Source organism: Neovison vison, chromosome 4, assembly GCF_020171115.1.
Source record: "Neovison vison isolate M4711 chromosome 4, ASM_NN_V1, whole genome shotgun sequence".
NCBI lineage: Eukaryota > Metazoa > Chordata > Mammalia > Carnivora > Mustelidae > Neogale > Neogale vison.
Window position 1 is genome coordinate 4,548,479 of NC_058094.1, and position 17,455 is coordinate 4,565,933.

Below are 17,455 nucleotides of genomic sequence, written 5' to 3' on the forward strand. Positions count from 1 at the left end.
CCAGTCCTTTTCTAATGCTAAGCCTCATAATATCCACGCTACCCAGATTAGCATTGCTTAACCCAGAAGTGCGGTCTAACTCTGCCCCATTCAAGGTGAACCCGGCATGGACCAGAGCAGCACATGGCCCCAGTCTCGGCTTGGTTTTGCATTCAAGAAGTGCAGACCATAGTCGAAAACAATTAAAGGAACACCACTCTTCATTTGTCTCTCAGACACTTTGAAGGGGAAATGTGGATTCTTCCCCATAATATCACTTGTCAAGCAGAAACCTCCTTTCCTTCCCTCTGTGGTCCTCTGACATCCCAGCACTGGTCTTGGGCATCTCACTCTGTCCCCAAAATCTCCACAGCATCCCCATCCACTCCCCCTGCCCCTATCTTACCTCACTGGCTCCCCACCAGAGGTGACTTCTTCCCTTCTATCACACCCCTAGCAGTGGGACACCTGTCTTCCCAAATGTCCCCAGAAACCATGGATGGAACAGGTGTATGGAATCCCCCTGGGAATGTCTAGAGTTACTTTGTTTTTCTTAAAAGAAATTCTCAGGGAGCACAGTTCCCTCCTACATGTTTCTATCAACTTTGTCGGCTATTTTTTTCATTTTTTTGGTAGCTAAAAGGAACACTCTGGCCAAAGATTGCCGTGAAGAAACATAGTAGTTCAGACTCCTTCTCGTAGGGAGAATTTTGCTGAAATTCTCCTTCTCCTTCTTTCCCAAATCTGCTGGAGTGAGGATTCTGCTTCCTGAAGGAATGACCCGTAGACTAGAAGACTTTTTGCAAGGGAATCTGTGAGCTGTTTGTAGGCCCCATTGTCCCTCAGTTGGGCTCTGGAGGTCCCCGTCTGCTCCCTAAGGACTCATGGTGTCAAGCCCTGAATCAGAAAGCCAGTGGGCAGAGTTGGACGCTCTCCATACCCCCTCCAGGTTCAGAGCTGCCTGAAATCACCATGAAATATGTTCGTGCCTAAGCGATTCCACCTGAAAAGTAATTGGCTGGCTGCTCCCCAGGAGCTGTAAATCAGCCTGGTATTGTCTGTCCTCCACTTCAACTTATTATGAGCTTCTGTGGTGGACACAACCTTATAGAGTTTTCATAAATCTTGTCTTTGGCCTTTTGCCTAGGCTCCTGTTGGCCTGGGATTCTGCACAGAGAATGCAGGGATGCCCTGAGCGTCAGAGGAGGGGAGGAAGGGGTGATGCCAGGGATGTGGGTCTGCCGAGGATACCACTGTCCCTTCATGGGAACGTGGCCATGAGTGGCGTGTGTCTGGCCGGGAACCAGGGCTAGAAGCACGGACGCCCCACCCACCACCACCTGGAGTCCCCTGGAAGTTGCCGAACCACCAGCTGAAGGCTGGATTCTGCTGAAGACTCTGTTGAGAACAGGGTGCAAGGGCCAGGAGTTTATTTGGGAAATGCTCCAGAAATCACCACTTAGGGCATTTTGTTGTGGGGAAAGGAGGGGAAGCAAGGGAGGGCGTGTTCATGAGCAGGCTTTCACAGTAGACAACCAGGGCTCCCCTCCACAGACAGCCCAGGAGGCGTGGGCACACGGCGGAGCTGTGGTCTGACAGGGGGTTGAGGCAGGGGTGTTTGTGTGCCCATTCCTATTGGCCAGTGGGTGAAGGCGACTCCCAGAAGCTCCCTGCCTGCCCTGCCCTTGGGCCAAGTGCGGTCCTGTGGCAATGGAAAGCCCAGGATGCTGCCAGGTTCCTGTGTGTTCAGGGCATTTAGAGACGGGCGCTGACCGTGTCTCCTATGTCACTGTTTTCCCGGGAAACAGTCCGAGCTTCACAAGGCAGAGTGACTTGGCCCATGTCACACAGCTGGTCCAGGGCAGGATGCACATCGTTTCCCACATCCCCCCAAGCCAGTTCTCTTCGCCTGTGGCTTCGGCAGGCTGAGCAGGATTATTCATTTCCATTAAGGATGGATCAGCCTAAAAGTTACTCCTCACGTTCTTCCTCCTGGAGCGTGATACTCTGGGGCCTTTGACGTCCAGGAGCAGTGCCGACCCCCTGGAAGGGAGCCCTGGCTTTCCCCGCCAACCTGTGTGCCTTCACTGGACAGGGGCGCAGATGGGGAAGCAGTGGCGGGGAGTGTTGGCCTCTTACTTCAAAGCATTAACAAAAAATCCCTTTAATCTTCAGGTTGTTTGTGATCTGCTTTAGCCAGGTGTTAAATGCTTAGAAATGATCCAGCCTAGGCCTGAGGGCAGATCAAATTGCCGTGAACCTCCCTGAACCCAGGAGCTCAAGGCCAGCCAGGGTGGGATTCCCACCGACAGCTGGGCTTCCTGAAACTCGAACCTTCCGGTTCTATGAGCTTCTTCACGGGTCGAGTACCAACAATTTCTGCTGCTGCAACAGGGGTGTTGGGAGGTGACAACACGGTAATATCAGTAATAACATCTGGCACCCTGCCTTGCATCTTTGGATCCCGCCTTTCCTTCCCCTGCCTGGACTCTCTCGTCCTGATGCCTCCCTTGGAGTAGTAGGCAGAGACACACATCGGACGGGACTGGCTGGCTGTTAGATTGACAGCCTGATAGGAGAAGGAAGCATGAGCTGATTATGTGCAGTAAAATGTGTCAGGGTCCTTAAGAGGTGTTTTTTGAACTCCCCATCCTGGAGGGAGTAATTAGACTAGAGATGAAAGCTGCGGAAAGTTAAAGCATCCCACCAGTATGCCGGTCGGCCTGCGGGGGGCAGCAGCGAGCAGGGCGTCCACACCAGCGGGTTCCTTTCTCCTTTTCAGGTTGCAAATGAGTTAGAGAGGGGAATGCCACTTGCCTGAAGGGACACTTGGGATGTGACAGAGCTAGGGTCCCCCCCACACACACACACATTCTGACAGGCTCTCGGCAGGGCAGAGATACTGATGAGTTCATGCTTAGGAGTCTTTTCCAGAGACAAAGCCTGGAGTTTGTTAATTTAATTGTTTAACACATTGCGCTGTCCCGCGTTTCCTGTACATCCGTAATTGTGCCTAGAGCCTTGATCAGATTCAGGCTTGATGTTGCTGGCAAGACTTCACAGGGAGTGTGCGCTTCCTTTAGGAGGCACTGGGGTCTGGTGGTCTCTCTCCTTGTGATGTTCACACTCTTTGATGTCCAATGCTTAGATCAATTAGCACATCAAGGTTTGCAAATTGATGCCTTTCTTGTCCTACCAGTTCTTTTTCATCTATCTGCTAGAATACTTCTAGAGGCAGGAGAGGTCCCTCAGTTACAATAGACATACCCAGTGGTACAGTTCATGTGGGAGGCAGGATAGGAACGGATGTTCCAGTCTTTCCTTTCAATTATTGTCGCATAACAACTCGATTCTTTTGCATCTCGCGAAGATGGTTAACTCGGTCTTTTGTTTTCCATCAGTAATTTTGAACTCCTGGATTCAAGCACATTTGATGTGTTTCCTTGTAGTCTGGTTGTGTTTCCTTTTGACGTCCCTTTGTCTCAGCTGGTGCCAGTAGGGGCTTGTCCCGTTGACCCTGGGTGCCTTTGACACAAGCCTAGAAATCTTTGATACCGTCCTTGCTCTCTGGAAAGACGTGCTGCGCTAGATTTGTGTCCCTGTCTGGTCCTGATCTGCAAGCAGTCATTTCTCCACAGAGCCGTGTTTCCTTCTGGTGGAAAATGGTATCAAAGGCCAAGATCCGTGCTTTGGGGTGAAGTCGCTCTTGAGCAAACATAGGAGAGAGCGTAATCTTGGAGAAGAGGGTGTGGTGAGTGCTGACTTGTTTAGACTTCAGGTTTAGATATGCCATTGTACAATCTTTCCTCCTCAACACTTTGATATTTCTTTTTTTTTTTTTTTAAGATTATGTGTTTATTTGCTTGAGAGAGAGCAGAGAGCAGCAGTGGGGAAGTAGGGGAAGGGGCAGAGGGAAGGGGAGGGTCAAACTCCTCACTGAGCAGGGAGCCCGATACAGGGCTCCATCCCAGGGCCCTGAGATCATGACCTGAGCCCAAGACAGACGCTTCACTGACTGAGCCTCCCAGGCGCCCCAACACTTTGGTATTTGTGAAACGTGTACTGCCAGAATAGTAGTGGGGATGGGCTGGGCACTGCGCTGCCTGGCTCTCTCCTTAGAACAACTTTTTGACTTCCGATCACTCAGCGCAAGGTGGCCGTCTAGCTTTGTACTCCATTGGCGGAGACGGAAGCTCGAAGAGACCAAGCGACTCCCTCAGGGTCCAGCAGCTAACACTTGATAAGGCTGAGATGTGAAACGGATGCCTTTTTGACAACAGAATCCATGCTTCATGTGGATTTTATAGTAGGTGATGTAAGGCAGGACTCTGGACCTCGATCGAATGACCGAGTTAAGTGCTTGAGGTCATGATCATGGCATGATCATGGCGTTTCATCTGGAACCAAGGCTGCCTTTGAGGTGAGCTTGCAGCATTCCTCTTGCCGGTCATCAGTTGTGCTTAGGTCCTTTGCTTGAGGCATGAGTGTGGTCTCAATGGGGAGCAGCTTTGAAAGCAGCAAACGTCAGACGTGTGCCATTTCCGGTGCTCTATGGTGTCCTGGCTGCCCCGCGGTACTGGGCTGGGTGCTGAAGACAGTGCTGAGCAAAGGGCTTAGTGCCCACCTGACCACACACGTGTCGTCATTCAGTGGCACAGGACAGACGGCTGAGAAGGGATGACAGTCTTAGGCACTGCGCCCTGGGTGGGGTGCATAGCGGGGTTAGGGGACCGTTTCTAACGAGTATCCTGGGAGGAGCCAGGGGAGGCTTTCAAAGCTGGGGACATCTCAACTGAGAACCAAAGTGTGACAAGAATGTGTTGAGGTAGAAGGGGAGAATCAACCATGCCGAAGTGGAGCATAGGGCAGACTCGGGGCAAGGGGGCATTCCGCTCACAGCAGGACCCGAAGCCATACACTCATGATTTACTCCGTGGCCACATCTTAGATGCAGTATCTAGAAGCCAGATTCTAAGCTGAGAGCTTAGAGGGCAGACCCGTGTGTGTGTGTGTGTGTGTGTGTGTGTAACAGAGAGAGAGAGAGAGACCCCCTTTTAGGAGTTGGGGGTCATAATTGTGGTATCAGCCAAAGCAGGCCATGCTGGGGGAAGCCTGGCCTTGAGTGTGTCCCCAGCCTGTCCCAAGCAGGAGGGAGGCACCACCTGAAGATTCTGGGCTGCGGGGTCCCACCCTGCACCAGAGCTAGGAACTAGAGAGGCGCTCTGGCGTCAGGAACCAACTGGCTGCCAGGATAGGGCAGCACCTGTTTGGGGACAGATGGAGAAAATTCCAGGGAGACCTGCATGGGCAGATCTCCTGGGTGGGTTGAGCAGGTGTGACTGGCTGGAAGTTTGGGGGAGTCAGCTGCCCCTCCAAGGACAGTTTGTAAGTCCTGCCTTACAAATGAACATGACAGCATGTTTAAAGAAATGTTTCATTCTGACTCGACTTATTTAACGCTTTGTTTGTTTGTTTGTTTGTTTCTCAGGGCCCTTCTGGACCACCAGGAGACAAAGGGCCCCCGGTACAGTATGAGTAAAATGAAGGGTTGGGCTTAATGGGGAAGTTTTGTTCTAATGAAAGCAGTTTTAAAGCGGAGGGGCCAAACTCACAAGGCTTCTGCAAATCCCTAGCATGAAACAGTGCAGACTCTCTAGGATATACATCATCCGTCTCCAGAATGACAGTAGGAAGGGCCTGGGTGGTCATCTAATTCAGCGTGCCCATGCTATAGTTGGGCAGACAGAGATGGACTTTCCTTTGGGGCATCTCCATGTTCCAGGACAGTGTGGTTTGATGACTCTAATTACCAGCAGATCGAATTTTGAATCCTGGCTTCACTAGCCCCAGCCTTTGTCCTGATCAAGGGAGGGATCTCTCTGAATCTGGAAAGCAAGCCTGGTTAGACCCCTGGGCTATTGTGGTGGTCCAGAAGGCTCAGTGCTGGGAAGCCACAGTTCTTAGGAGAAGCCACTGATGATGACAAGCACAGTGTATGAGTTCGGCAGTGAACGTGGATTTCTATGTGCAGATCAGCTGCAGGCTAGCACCTGTGATGACATACCTTATATGTAAAATTTTGAGCACTCTAGTAATTTCCAAACTAAGAAAATGGGTTTGTATACCCATTTTTATAGAGTAGGAGGCCCAGAAGAGTTCATGGAGAGGCATCCGACTTCGGAACGAGTTACTGTAGCATAGCAGTAGGGTGCGGGACTCGGGGGATGGGGCTCCTCTGGAGGGTCGTGGTGGAGGGGACATCTGGGAGGTCTCAGAGTGGCCGGGTTAGCACTGTCCCAGCTCCTGCCATCACAAAGCACTGATTCCCACCTGCACGTCCACTTCAGGAAGATTCCCAGAAGAAGCAGGACCCACAGTGAAAAAGACATGCGTGAGAATTCCTGATACTGTTCAGAAAGTTTCAACAGAACGGGCGTGATACTGTAATGAAAAATCATAGTTGTCCTCTGAGCACCGGGCACCGGGCTGAGCCAGCCACCGGACGTGCAGGGGTGAACCGCAGCGTGCTCACTGCTGGAGCCGACACTTCTGCTCCAGGAAGGAGCCCCCACATGGGGCCTGGGCAGGAGGCTCAGAGTCAAGGTGTTCCAGAATGTTCTTTGTGTGTATGTGTAACGCCCACCTCCACAAGCGTGGGCGAAATGAGTAAGTGCTGAGTGGAGAATCTGGGCACACACATTATTATATCATATTCCTCATAGTAACAGGCCATTTGTACAACGAGAACCAGCTAGTGCCAAGGAAGAAGGGAGGGATCTAATTTTGCTTAAACTGACGGCAAGTGTCTTTCGTTCTCTTTCCCTCAGGGATCCCGAGGCTTACCTGGATTTCCCGGCCCCCAGGGACCCTCCGGCCAGGATGTGAGTACAGAACAGCAGGATCTGCTCAGCTGAGGTTCTTCTAGAATCTTCTAGAAGCCCACCTCCCCCACCTCCCAGCTGCCCTTGACCAGGAAACCCCCAGAGGAGCAGTTCTCCTCCACTCATCCCTGCCCCCTTCCCATTTTTAGATTTTTACTCTTGTCTTGCCCGGGAGCTACGAGTTTGTACAGTCTAGTTTCCCTAGACTACGCTATGCTTTCAGACCTTATCAGCTCCCAGGCGTCCCAGGCTATGCCTCGCACTTGCTTGGTGGATTTCCTTACATCCTTAGCGGGTCATTCCTGCTCAGAGCCGGTGACGTGGACTTGCTGTCCACAGACTTGTTCCTGACCCTTCCCTGCAAGGGCTTTCTCCCTTCACGGGAATCTCAGACTGACCTGATGCTCCCTGAGGATTGCGTCCCTTCCCACATGGGGACAGTGGGAGTCATCTCTTACCTCCTTCCAGGCTTCTGCTTCTGCTTAGATAGAGCTGAGCTCCACGAAGATAGCACCATGTGGCTTAGGCATCTCGAGGTCCCCGATGCCTGGCTGCGTACCAGGTTCATGGGTGTCGCTCACTGTATATTCTGCCCCAGTGGAGGGATGGCAGCGATGACCTTCTATGAGGCACAGCTGTCTCATGACCGGTAGCAGTAGTTCTTCTTAGACACACATATCTCCATCTGTAGCCTCAGCTCACTAGAGGCAGGGACGACACATCACCCTCCCCTTCCCTTCTTGGTTCTCCTGCGGAGGAGAAAGTTACCCTCTAGAGCCCATCTGCCTCTTCTCATTTCCCTGCCCCATTCTCAGTGCCACAGTCTTTTTTTTTTTTTTAATTTTATTTATTTGACAGAGAGAGAGATCACAAGTAGGCAGAGCATCAGGCAGAGAGAGAGGGAAACAGGCTCCCCGCTGAGCAGAGAGCCCGATGCGGCTCTCGATCCCAGGACCCTGGGATCATGACCTGAGCGGAAGGCAGAGGCTTAACCCACGGAGCCACCCAGGCGCCCCTCAATGCGACCTTCTTATAAGCAGCTCCCCTTCCAGAGCTCGTCCTTCCACCTGTGTTTGGAGAAGGATGGCGGAAATAAAAGATAGGGGTGTGTGTGTGTACGCGCACAGGTACACACTCTGTGAGCTGCCTCATTTTCAGTTTTGCATTTGGGGTCAGAATTTCAGGAGGGACGGCTTATTCTAAATATTTGCCACAGCAGAATGTTTTCCAGGACGACTTGAGTGTCCAGCTGAGACCAGAAAGCAGGCTTTTTTATTGGTACCAGTCTTCACGGTTGGGTGAACTTTTTCCCCACCCAGTTACGCGTGGCAGACACAGAAGTTGGGGGTCGGCATGGGCAGAGTGGCCGGTGATGATGTGCTTATTAGCACAGTTAACCTCTCCTGTTTCTCTTCTCTTAGGGCGTACCAGGAAATCCAGGAGAAAGAGGGCCTCCTGGCAAGCCAGTATGTCATCTCACGGTTCTGGATGAATAGTGACTCTCAGTCAGGGCTCCCGTGAGAATAAAGCACAATCAGATGGTCCGAGAGGCTGGAAGGGGGACTTGTTACAGAGCCGCGGGCAGGGGCTGACCTGAGATGCTGGGGGGCCCCGAGATAAGCCACAGTGGGCGGCCAACAGGACCATAACCTTTTTCCAGTGCCAAGTGAGAGGGTGCGGTAGGGCTCCAGGAGGGGCTGGGGTCGTGGGTGTGGTGTGTGGCTGGGGTTGTGGCCATTGCCCGAGAGCTGGGCCGGAGGCATGGAGCAAGGTCCCCCCGACTCCAGTTTCCTGATGGGGCCTCTCCTTGCCCACCTCAGCCAGGGCGTGCAGGCAATGAGCCCCACGGCACGCTCCTAGGGTGAGGCCTCCCCGACATGGAACAGGACAGGGAAGAGTCGGGAGCAGGGCTGCGGGTGAGCAAACGGACCCCAGCGTGCACCCCAGACTCCTAACTGGCCCGTTTCCTGCTCCAGTCCAGGGATGTCCAGGGATGTCTACCCTGCCCAGTCGCCCCCTTCCCACAGTGGCGGAAACTCTTTCTTGGGGGAACGGTGGAAGCTGGGGGTGCTGGGGAGGGGCTGGTGCTGAGCGCTCACTCCTTGGTGGTCTAGCCTGAGGCTCCTCCAGGCTCCCGCAGGAACATGTTGAGCCCCCCTGATTGACTTCCTGTTGCCAGAGACGGCCCAAGTCTTGACGAAGTGACCAGGCCACAGTGGGAGGGACGGGGCTCTAGGGAAAGAACAGTGAGGATGCGCCGTCTGGCCGGGCAGCAGCGCAGACCTGGGAGAAGCCGGTCTGCACTGAAGGACGTTTGGGAGGGAAGAGCTGGTGGCGTCAGGGCTGGGCACTCTGAGGCCTCGGTGGGACTGACCGTAAGTCAGGCTCTGAGGCCAAGATGCTCGCCTGGCAAAAGCTTCACTCTGCACCTGACGGCCAGAGTCTCCCCTGCAGGCCCGGCCCACTGCCCGACCCACACGTGTCCGAGGCCGAGACCCCCGGGCATCGAAAGGGGTCGCACCCTCCTCTGGTTGCTGGGCACAGCAGAGACCTGGGTGGGGACCCTGGTCTGTTTGGAAGGGTCCTGGAGGACCTATCCGTGGGACAAGTGGAAGGTCAGGTGACAGGTTAGGGACAGCTCACTGACCTCCTCCTCCCCAGGAAGCCAGCTCTGCAGCAGACAGACAGAGAGGCCCACGGAAGCCATATCCTTAGCCCCGTGCAGGACCCTGGTGCAGTAGGGGGAGAGCGAGGTTCAGACCAGAGGCTAAGCGGGGGTTCAAATGACCTCTGCCAGGTCTAGACCTTGACAGCTCTCTGCAAAGAGAAATCAGCACAGTCCACTGACAATGTGGACAATGGTGAGTGTCCCACAGCGGGTCACCTGCAGAATCTGGAAGGAGAGAGGGAGGAGGAGGGAGGGCGGGAAACGGAGGGCAGGAGGAGATAGGTATGTTTCCGATCACCATTAAATTCACGGAACGCTGCCCACAAATGGTCCCAAGTACAGCCCGGTGGGTCTCGGGGTGTCTTTGCTCATGAGGGTCAGAGGAGGCATTTTTCAGGGGCCCCCAAACACCTGCAGGCGCAGTGATTCACTGAGAGGACTCCCCAGGAGGGAGGACCATCAGAACTCAGAACTCAGGAACTCTGTTCCATGCATGGAAACAGCTGGTTCCTGAGGGAGGACACAGGTGGCAGCTGGCCCAGGAAGATGCGCAGGCAGAGCCCCTGGGAGACCAGGCCCAGAACTCGCGCCCCCCCTACCCCAGGGGACTTGTGGGGACAGTTCACTCCCCAGCCATTTCTGGGATGGAATGCCTGGGAGAGCAGGGTAGGTGCTGGCGGGGTGGTAGGGGGAACGTGACGTGTTGCAAGTGATGGACACTCACCCAAGCCTCGTCAGGCGGGGTGTCCGAGGGCTTAGGGGTGACCCGTCAGGAGCTGGCAGGGCCAGACCTCCTCTGCAGTGAGCGGGTTTGGACGCCCCCAGCCAGCTGACTTCAGCCTGTCCCCCACAGTCTCTGCTGCTTGGGGTAGAGAGGGGGACCCAGAGGGTTTCCCCAGTGCTGCTCCCGCAGAATTCCCATGCTGGGCATCCCTGTTGAGAATTGGACCCCTAGAGTCTGGGGGCTGGGGAAAGGCAGACTCAGCTGACCCCAGAGGGGTTGCCGGATCTGTGAACAGCATGGGATTGTCTCACCTTGAGTCAAGAGTCTGTCGCCTCCCCCTGAGTCAGCCCCTGCCTTTCCAGCAAGGGTTCTGGGCAGCTGGCGGAGTGGTATCCGGGAGGGCAGGAGGGGCCCCGGGAGGGCACGGACTGGCTCATGCAGCCTCCGTGCTCGCTACCCTTTGTTCTTCCAGCCGCCACCCATCATGCCTGAACTGATCGGCCCGTGTGAGCTGCTCCCCAGGGCCCAGCACGGCAGGCGGCTAAGCAGCCGGTGTCCCCCCATCCCCCACAGGCACTGCTAGCCATGGACCCCTTCCGGGTATCCTGTGCCTTCTCATGCCACCTACCCTGTGACGTTTAGGGAAGTGGGTCACAATGACACATTCACGAAACTCTTCCCCGAGGCCACATTGGACCTAGGCTGGACGTCCCCTCCAGGTTCTCTCTGCCTCCGTGAGTGCTCCCGGCTCTGTGGTCTAGTGGGGCTGCCCTGGGCTCCACAGGAGGCTCCCAGAACAGCACAGAGACATCCCAGCTAATACAGCATCAGCAGCTCGAACGCGGCCCGGTTTGAGGAATACAGATCCTTCACGGTTATTAACTTCCCAGGGAAGAACATAAGGCTTCAGGATAAAACCTCCTTCTGCTTTTAAATTAAAGTTTCAATAAACAATATTGCAGAGGTTGGCCTTCCTCCAGGGGGTCTCGCTCAGAGCCGGTGGGGGGTCTGGGCTTCGGCTGGAGCAGGTGTACGCAGACAGAGCTCTGCCTACGGGGCTGACACCTGTAGGCAGCACCAGATCGAGTCTGCCAGCCCCAATCTTGGGGGTCCACTTGTGTCCTAGCCCAGAGGGTCAATCAGAGGCCCCATGCACAGAAGCTGCAGGAAAATGCACACACGTGCAATCACTGTGGAGGTTTTCCTGACATGATGCCAAGGTTGCATGGCTTTGCTTAGCCGTAAGGTGCGGCAGAAGCCCTGGGGGGTTTGGGAGCCAGGAAAATTGTGTTGATTTCTGCATCCCCAAGATGCTAGATTCAATCCATAATTCATAAGCCGGAATGCAAACTTAATCAGAAGAAATCAGCCCCTGCATGTTCACTTGTGGCCACAGGCTTCCTATATTCTAGAAGAAAATCTAACACTTCCTCTGGAGAATGGATTCTCTGGCACTCTTTCTTTGCTGCAAAATTTAGAAGTTTGCAAAATACCCTGTCAATCTACTCCAGTTCTACCCAAGAATTCCCTCTTCCCTACAGCGTCTGCCTGTTAATTATGCCGTTCCTTCCGGCTATATGTTCTTATACCCCTGTGCGAACCCAGCTTGCATTCCACCTTGGGCTCCAGGCTGGCTGTAATCCCAACACAGCACCCTCCAGCTCAACGGGTTTGAATGTGAATTTGGCGACCTGTGGACTTCTCCATACCTTTAGAGGCTTTGTGATTACTTCTGATTTCTGAAGTTTCTTGCCCAGAGTTAGACACCTACAATCTGTATGATGGATGAGGTTTAGAATGCAATTCAACCTGGAAGAGCTGAAGTATAGTGGCTTCAGATTCATACTAGGTTGTGAATGACTGATGGCAACAGCTGTTACCCATCTGGGGAATCCAGGATAGTTTTTCCCTTGGCCTTCCACAGTACCCGCAAGACCTATCAGGTTTTGATGGGGGTGGGAAATAAAGACCACCAGGTACAAGGGCCAACAGGAGGAGACAGGGGACTGGGAAGGCTAATGTCAGTTAGTCATGGGTAGAACTGGCAGCCTGTATGGTTGCCGCCTTTGGAGTGACTTCTCGTGCATCCCTGGCTTGGCACATGGACAGATCTGTTTGCATCCACCCTACACTTTGAAGGCCTTATGCTGTCTGAGCAAGGATGGGGGAGGTACTGTGGGCATGCCTGTGGGTACGTCTGTATTTACTTGTTTTTACTTTGGCAGGGTCCCTCCTCACTACTGTCGCCTGGGGACATAAATCTCTTGGTTAAGGTAAAAGCATGAAGTCCATGTGCATGCATCTGGAAATGGTGGGGGGGCGGCATTTCAATAAGTTATGGCGCGTTTGGTTTGAACAACCGTGTGTGAATATCCATGACGATATTAACAGCAGTATTTGTCCAGAGCTTTCCGTGCCCAGCGACGTGCTAAATCCTCTGTCTCATCCGGCAGCCACTGGCCACGTGTGTCAGTTTAGCTTTAAGTTAATTAAAATTAAATACAAGTAAATACAAAATTCACGTCCTTGGTCCCCACTAGCTAGAGTCCAAGGACATGATGGCTAGATGTAGCTAGAGCTTATTTTAGTGGACAAGGCAGATACAGAGCATTTCCATCCTCCTAGAAAGTTCTCTGTGTAGAGCTGTGCTAAATGATTGGTGTGCATCTCTGACCTGACGTCCATCTGAGCTTGGTACTCTTGGCGCTGTTGCTTCGCAGGTAAGGACCGTGAGGCACTGGGGATCAGTGGCTTTCTGGGAATGCAGTCCAGTGTTCACTGATTTCAGAGACTGACCCTTAACCCCACACAAGGCTGTCATATGTTCTAAAAAACAGTCATAGGCAGAGTCAAACAGCTTGGGTATACATCCTCCTGGTGAAAGGATCAGGGCACAGGACAGGGAAGTAAAGATCACAGCCGGGCCCTTTGGCCAGGAAGGAGAGCATATCTGGGTGCAGACTTCGTGGTCTGCAGAACCTGTTCACCTTGTCCATGGACACTGAAGGCCCTGAGAAACTGGGCATCCCTCTGCCAAGATTGGGCAAGGACTGTGAGGTGCCTTGGTCCCCCGCCCATGGGCCTCAGGCCTGAAATGAGGGAAGGCTAGAAAGGCTGTGAGCAAGACAGGCGGGTAAGGTCTGTGTCTCAGGAAGAACCATCTTGCCGCAGTGAGCAGGGAGGGATGCTTTTGCTGGCTCTGCATCCAGCCTTTGTCTTAATTTAGGGTGAAGCTTGGCATTTGTGTGATCAGCTCCTTCCTCATTTCCTGTGTTCCGAACAAGCACTTGGGTTATGTCAAAGTCACAGAGCTCATGCCTGGGAGGAAGGGAGTGAAACCAAAGAGAAAAGAAAACCTTTTCAGAGGAGCCCAAGACTTTTCATCTCTGTACACAATGAAATGCCTTGGTGAAAAGCTATATATTTTAGTTTTTTTTTTTAAAGTAGTAATAGAAAATCTTTCCTCATTTTTTTTTTAATTTTTAAATTTTTTTTATTTTTTGTAAATATTTTATTTATTTATTTGACAGACAGAGATCACAAGTAGGCAGAGATCACAGCAGGCTCCCCGCTGAGCAGAGAGCCCAATGCGGGGCTCGATCCCATGACCCCGGGATCATGACCTGAGCCGAAGGCAGAGGCTTAACCCACTGAGCCACCCAGGGACCCCACACACTTTGATTTAAAGGCTATTGCTTCCCACAATTCAAATTAATACCTCCATAAATTAGATAGGACTTCATGTACTAGGTTTTTTCTCCTAATATTGATTATTTAATAAAATCTTTAAGTTGATCTTTTTTTTTAAATTATTATTTATTTATTTATTTTCAGAAAAACAGTATTCATTAATTTTTCACCACACCCAGTGCTCCATGCAAGCCGTGCCCTCTATAATACCCACCACCTGGTACCCCAACCTCCCACCCCCCCACCACTTCAAACCCCTCAGATTGTTTTTCAGAGCCCATAGTGTCTCATGGTTCACCTCCCCTTCCAATTTACCCAAATTCCCTTCTCCTCTCTAACACCCCTTGTCCTCCATGCTATTTGTTATGCTCCACAAATAAGTGAAACCATATGATAATTGACTTTCTCTGCTTGACTCATTTCACTCAGCATAATCTCTTCCAGTCCCGTCCATATTGCTACAAAAGTTGGGTATCCATCCTTTCTGATGGAGGCATAATACTCCATAGTGTATATGGACCACATCTTCCTTATCCATTCATCCGTTGAAGGGCATCTTGGTTCTTTCCATAGTTTAGCGACTGTGGCCATTGCTGCTATAAACATTGGGGTACAGATGGCCCTTCTTTTCACGACATCTGTATCTTTGGGGTAAATACCCAGGAGTGCAATTGCAGGGTCATAGGGAAGCTCTATTTTTAATTTCTTGAAGAATCTCCACACTGTTCTCCAAAGAGGCTGCACCAACTTGCATTCCCACCAACAGTGTAAGAGGGTTCCCCTTTCTCCACATCCTCTCCAACACATGTTGTTTCCCGAAATCTTTCCTGATTTTAATTGACAAGAGAAGACTTTTTTCATAGTCAAGGACATGACAAAAAATCATTACCTATTGATTAAATTCCTTGTTCATTGGAGGCTTTTATTAGTTTCAGTCATTTCTCATAATTCCATTGCCCTAGAAAGAGCTGGGAAGCTCTCCTTCCCCGGCAAAGAATTCAACCTCGAGATATCCTAGTCTTTCTGCCAATGGTAACGGGAGTGTGAAGACTCATGCTTCATGGCTACTGCATTGAGGTAGACCTTTAGTCCCATCCGTGCTCCTTTCCTGCTGCAGGATGCAACTGTGTTCATCAGAGTAACTAGGAACCCCAGCGGGGACGGGGCACCTGCATTCAGGGTGGTACCCAAGCCTTGCTGGTACCATGGATCAGTGCTTTGCTTGGGTCAAGTGGGTTTTCCAGGTCAGCAGAGTCTACTGATATGGCTTCAAGATTTCTAGGCAGCCTCTGCCATTCTGATGTAGGGTAAAGCCTGCTGGTCTGGCCCAGATGGCTGGTGGCATGTCCCTCCCTTGCTGAGAAGGCATCTTTTTTTTTTACAGAATATTTATCTCTGATCCAAGGAATTTTACAGCATCACATACTTCATTCAGATAGTTGGAAAACTGCCTGGGTAGAAAGTTCATCTCCTGAGTCCCTGGTAAATGAACTTCCACTGTTGGCTCTGTGCCCAGCGAGGTCATCCTCAGGATGGCTCCATCACTTGGCGCCCTTGGATAAATATTATTTCATCTGATCTTCCCAGACAGCCCAGTAGGTGGGCACTGCGAGGTCTGCATTTCACAGGGAGGATGCTGAGCACAGCTGAGCAAGGCACGTGGTCAAGGTAACAGAGCTGGATCGTGGCAGAGCCAAGACCCAGACCCAGTGCGTCCAACCGCAGACCTTTGTGCTCGACCCCTCTGTCCTGACTTCATCTTGCATGGGCCAGACCTGGCTGCCAGCTCCCTGATGAAGTGTGGGTGGGTGGTGATTTCCTTGCCTGTCGCTGAGAGGTTTGAGAGGTAGGCTGCACGGCCCCTTGGAAGAAGATTGTTGAGGATTCAGGTATCCGGCAAGAGGTTTAATAAGATGACCCCACGGGTTATCTCTGCTCCTGGAAAGCAACAGCTGCTCTTTTTGCATAGCAAAGATTGTGGCATCCCTCCCTTCGTAGGTGCTGGGCGGTGTGCTCACTTGGTATGCTGCACCATGCTGAGTGCCAGCCAAGTGAGCTAGTTTTGATGAAAACATCTCAGGCAAAAGAAGGGGGACAGAGATCAGGGAGAATCAACATTCACAGATTCCGAGGAGTGCTGCAACATACCAGGTGCTCTGCCTGCGTATTTCATTTAGATTTTGCAGCACTCCCCTAAGGAAGGAAAAGGACCCTATGATAAGGAGATAGACTCAAAGGGATTGCGGGACTTGCCTGAGCAGCTCCCTTAAGTCAGGGAGTCAGCAGTTAGTATCGATGATTAAGGTCCTCCAATCGGCAGGTAGAGCAAGGCAGCAGATTCAGGGAGGGAAACCTTACAGAAATCACACTGGCAGATTAGCAGCTAAATTCACCCTGTGGTCCCCATGTGCCAGGCATGGCGGCCGGCATTTTTCATTCATTATCTCATTTCTTTCTCACCAGACCTTGAGGGTCTCCATTCACAGATTAGGGGGCTGTGGCTCAGAAGGATGAAACCATGATCCTGGGCGAGGGCAGGCGCTGTGATGAGGTCTGGGTGCAAACAGAACCCTGTCTAATCTCAAGGCATGTGGTGGTAGTCCTGGGTCAGGAGGAACAGGGGCCCCAGGATCATGGGGGCCAGAGTGAGCATGGGTAGGACTGTAGGTTGGGGGCTGGTCTCCTGTGCTCCCTGGACTCTGGGACTCATCAGAGCCATAATCCAGCATCCTCACTGAAGGTCTGGGCATTGCAACAGCTCATCTTCAAGGAACGGTCTTTTTGATTTGATTTATTTATGTATTTGAGATAGAGTGAGAGAGCGCACGAACAGGGGTGGGTTAGGGGTACAGGGAGAGGAAGGAACAGGCTCCCCCTTGAGCAGGGAGCCTGAAGTGGGGCTCGATCCAGGATCATGGCCTGCGCCAAAGCCAGACGCTTAGCTGACTGAGCCACCCAGGGGCTGCATTCAAGGAACAGTCCTACACAGAATCTGTGACTAAGACAGACCCAGGCTGAGCATTAGCCCTCCAGGAATTGGGAAGAAATAGGCAGTGAGATTCTTTGTTATGCTGATATAACCCCTTTACAGTGTGGATCCTACCATAGAGGATAGTTTCAGGATCACCACTGTGTCCTCCAATACTAGGAAAAGGTCGTCGGGTGGGGTTCCTGCCGCCAGACTAGCCCCATTCCGCACATCATACACGCACTGTGGCAGGGTTCCATGGACGCACCTTGTTTTAAGAACAAGAGAAGGTCTGGGAATAGGGGATTTCCTCCCAGCTCTGCTGCTCCTCCAAACAAACCCAGTACTCCAAACCACTGTCCTTTGGTCGACCTCTTTCACCCTCGCTTTGTACACCCCAACATTTGGCACTCCCCACTCCAAAAAATATTCACCCAGCTTCTCAAACCACCCATTAAAAGAAGATGGTGCAGGACATTGAAAGGTCAGGGGCTCAGTGGGGCATTTTGTTGGTCCGTTGGGTCAGGGAGTTCATTCATGTATTG

The 17,455-nt window shown here is 52.2% G+C and overlaps 1 protein-coding gene across 1 annotated transcript in view; it reads left to right on the top strand.

Moving 5' to 3' along the window:
• The window catches only part of COL22A1 (collagen type XXII alpha 1 chain), a 219,148-nt gene that overhangs the window by 148,397 nt on the left and 53,296 nt on the right, over positions 1-17,455 (top strand). Inside the window, exons 40-43 of the mRNA XM_044247081.1 lie at positions 5,468-5,503; positions 6,807-6,860; positions 8,282-8,326; positions 12,478-12,525. Coding sequence (XP_044103016.1) covers positions 5,468-5,503; positions 6,807-6,860; positions 8,282-8,326; positions 12,478-12,525 — 183 coding nt within the window. The remainder of the gene's footprint in view (positions 1-5,467; positions 5,504-6,806; positions 6,861-8,281; positions 8,327-12,477; positions 12,526-17,455) is intronic.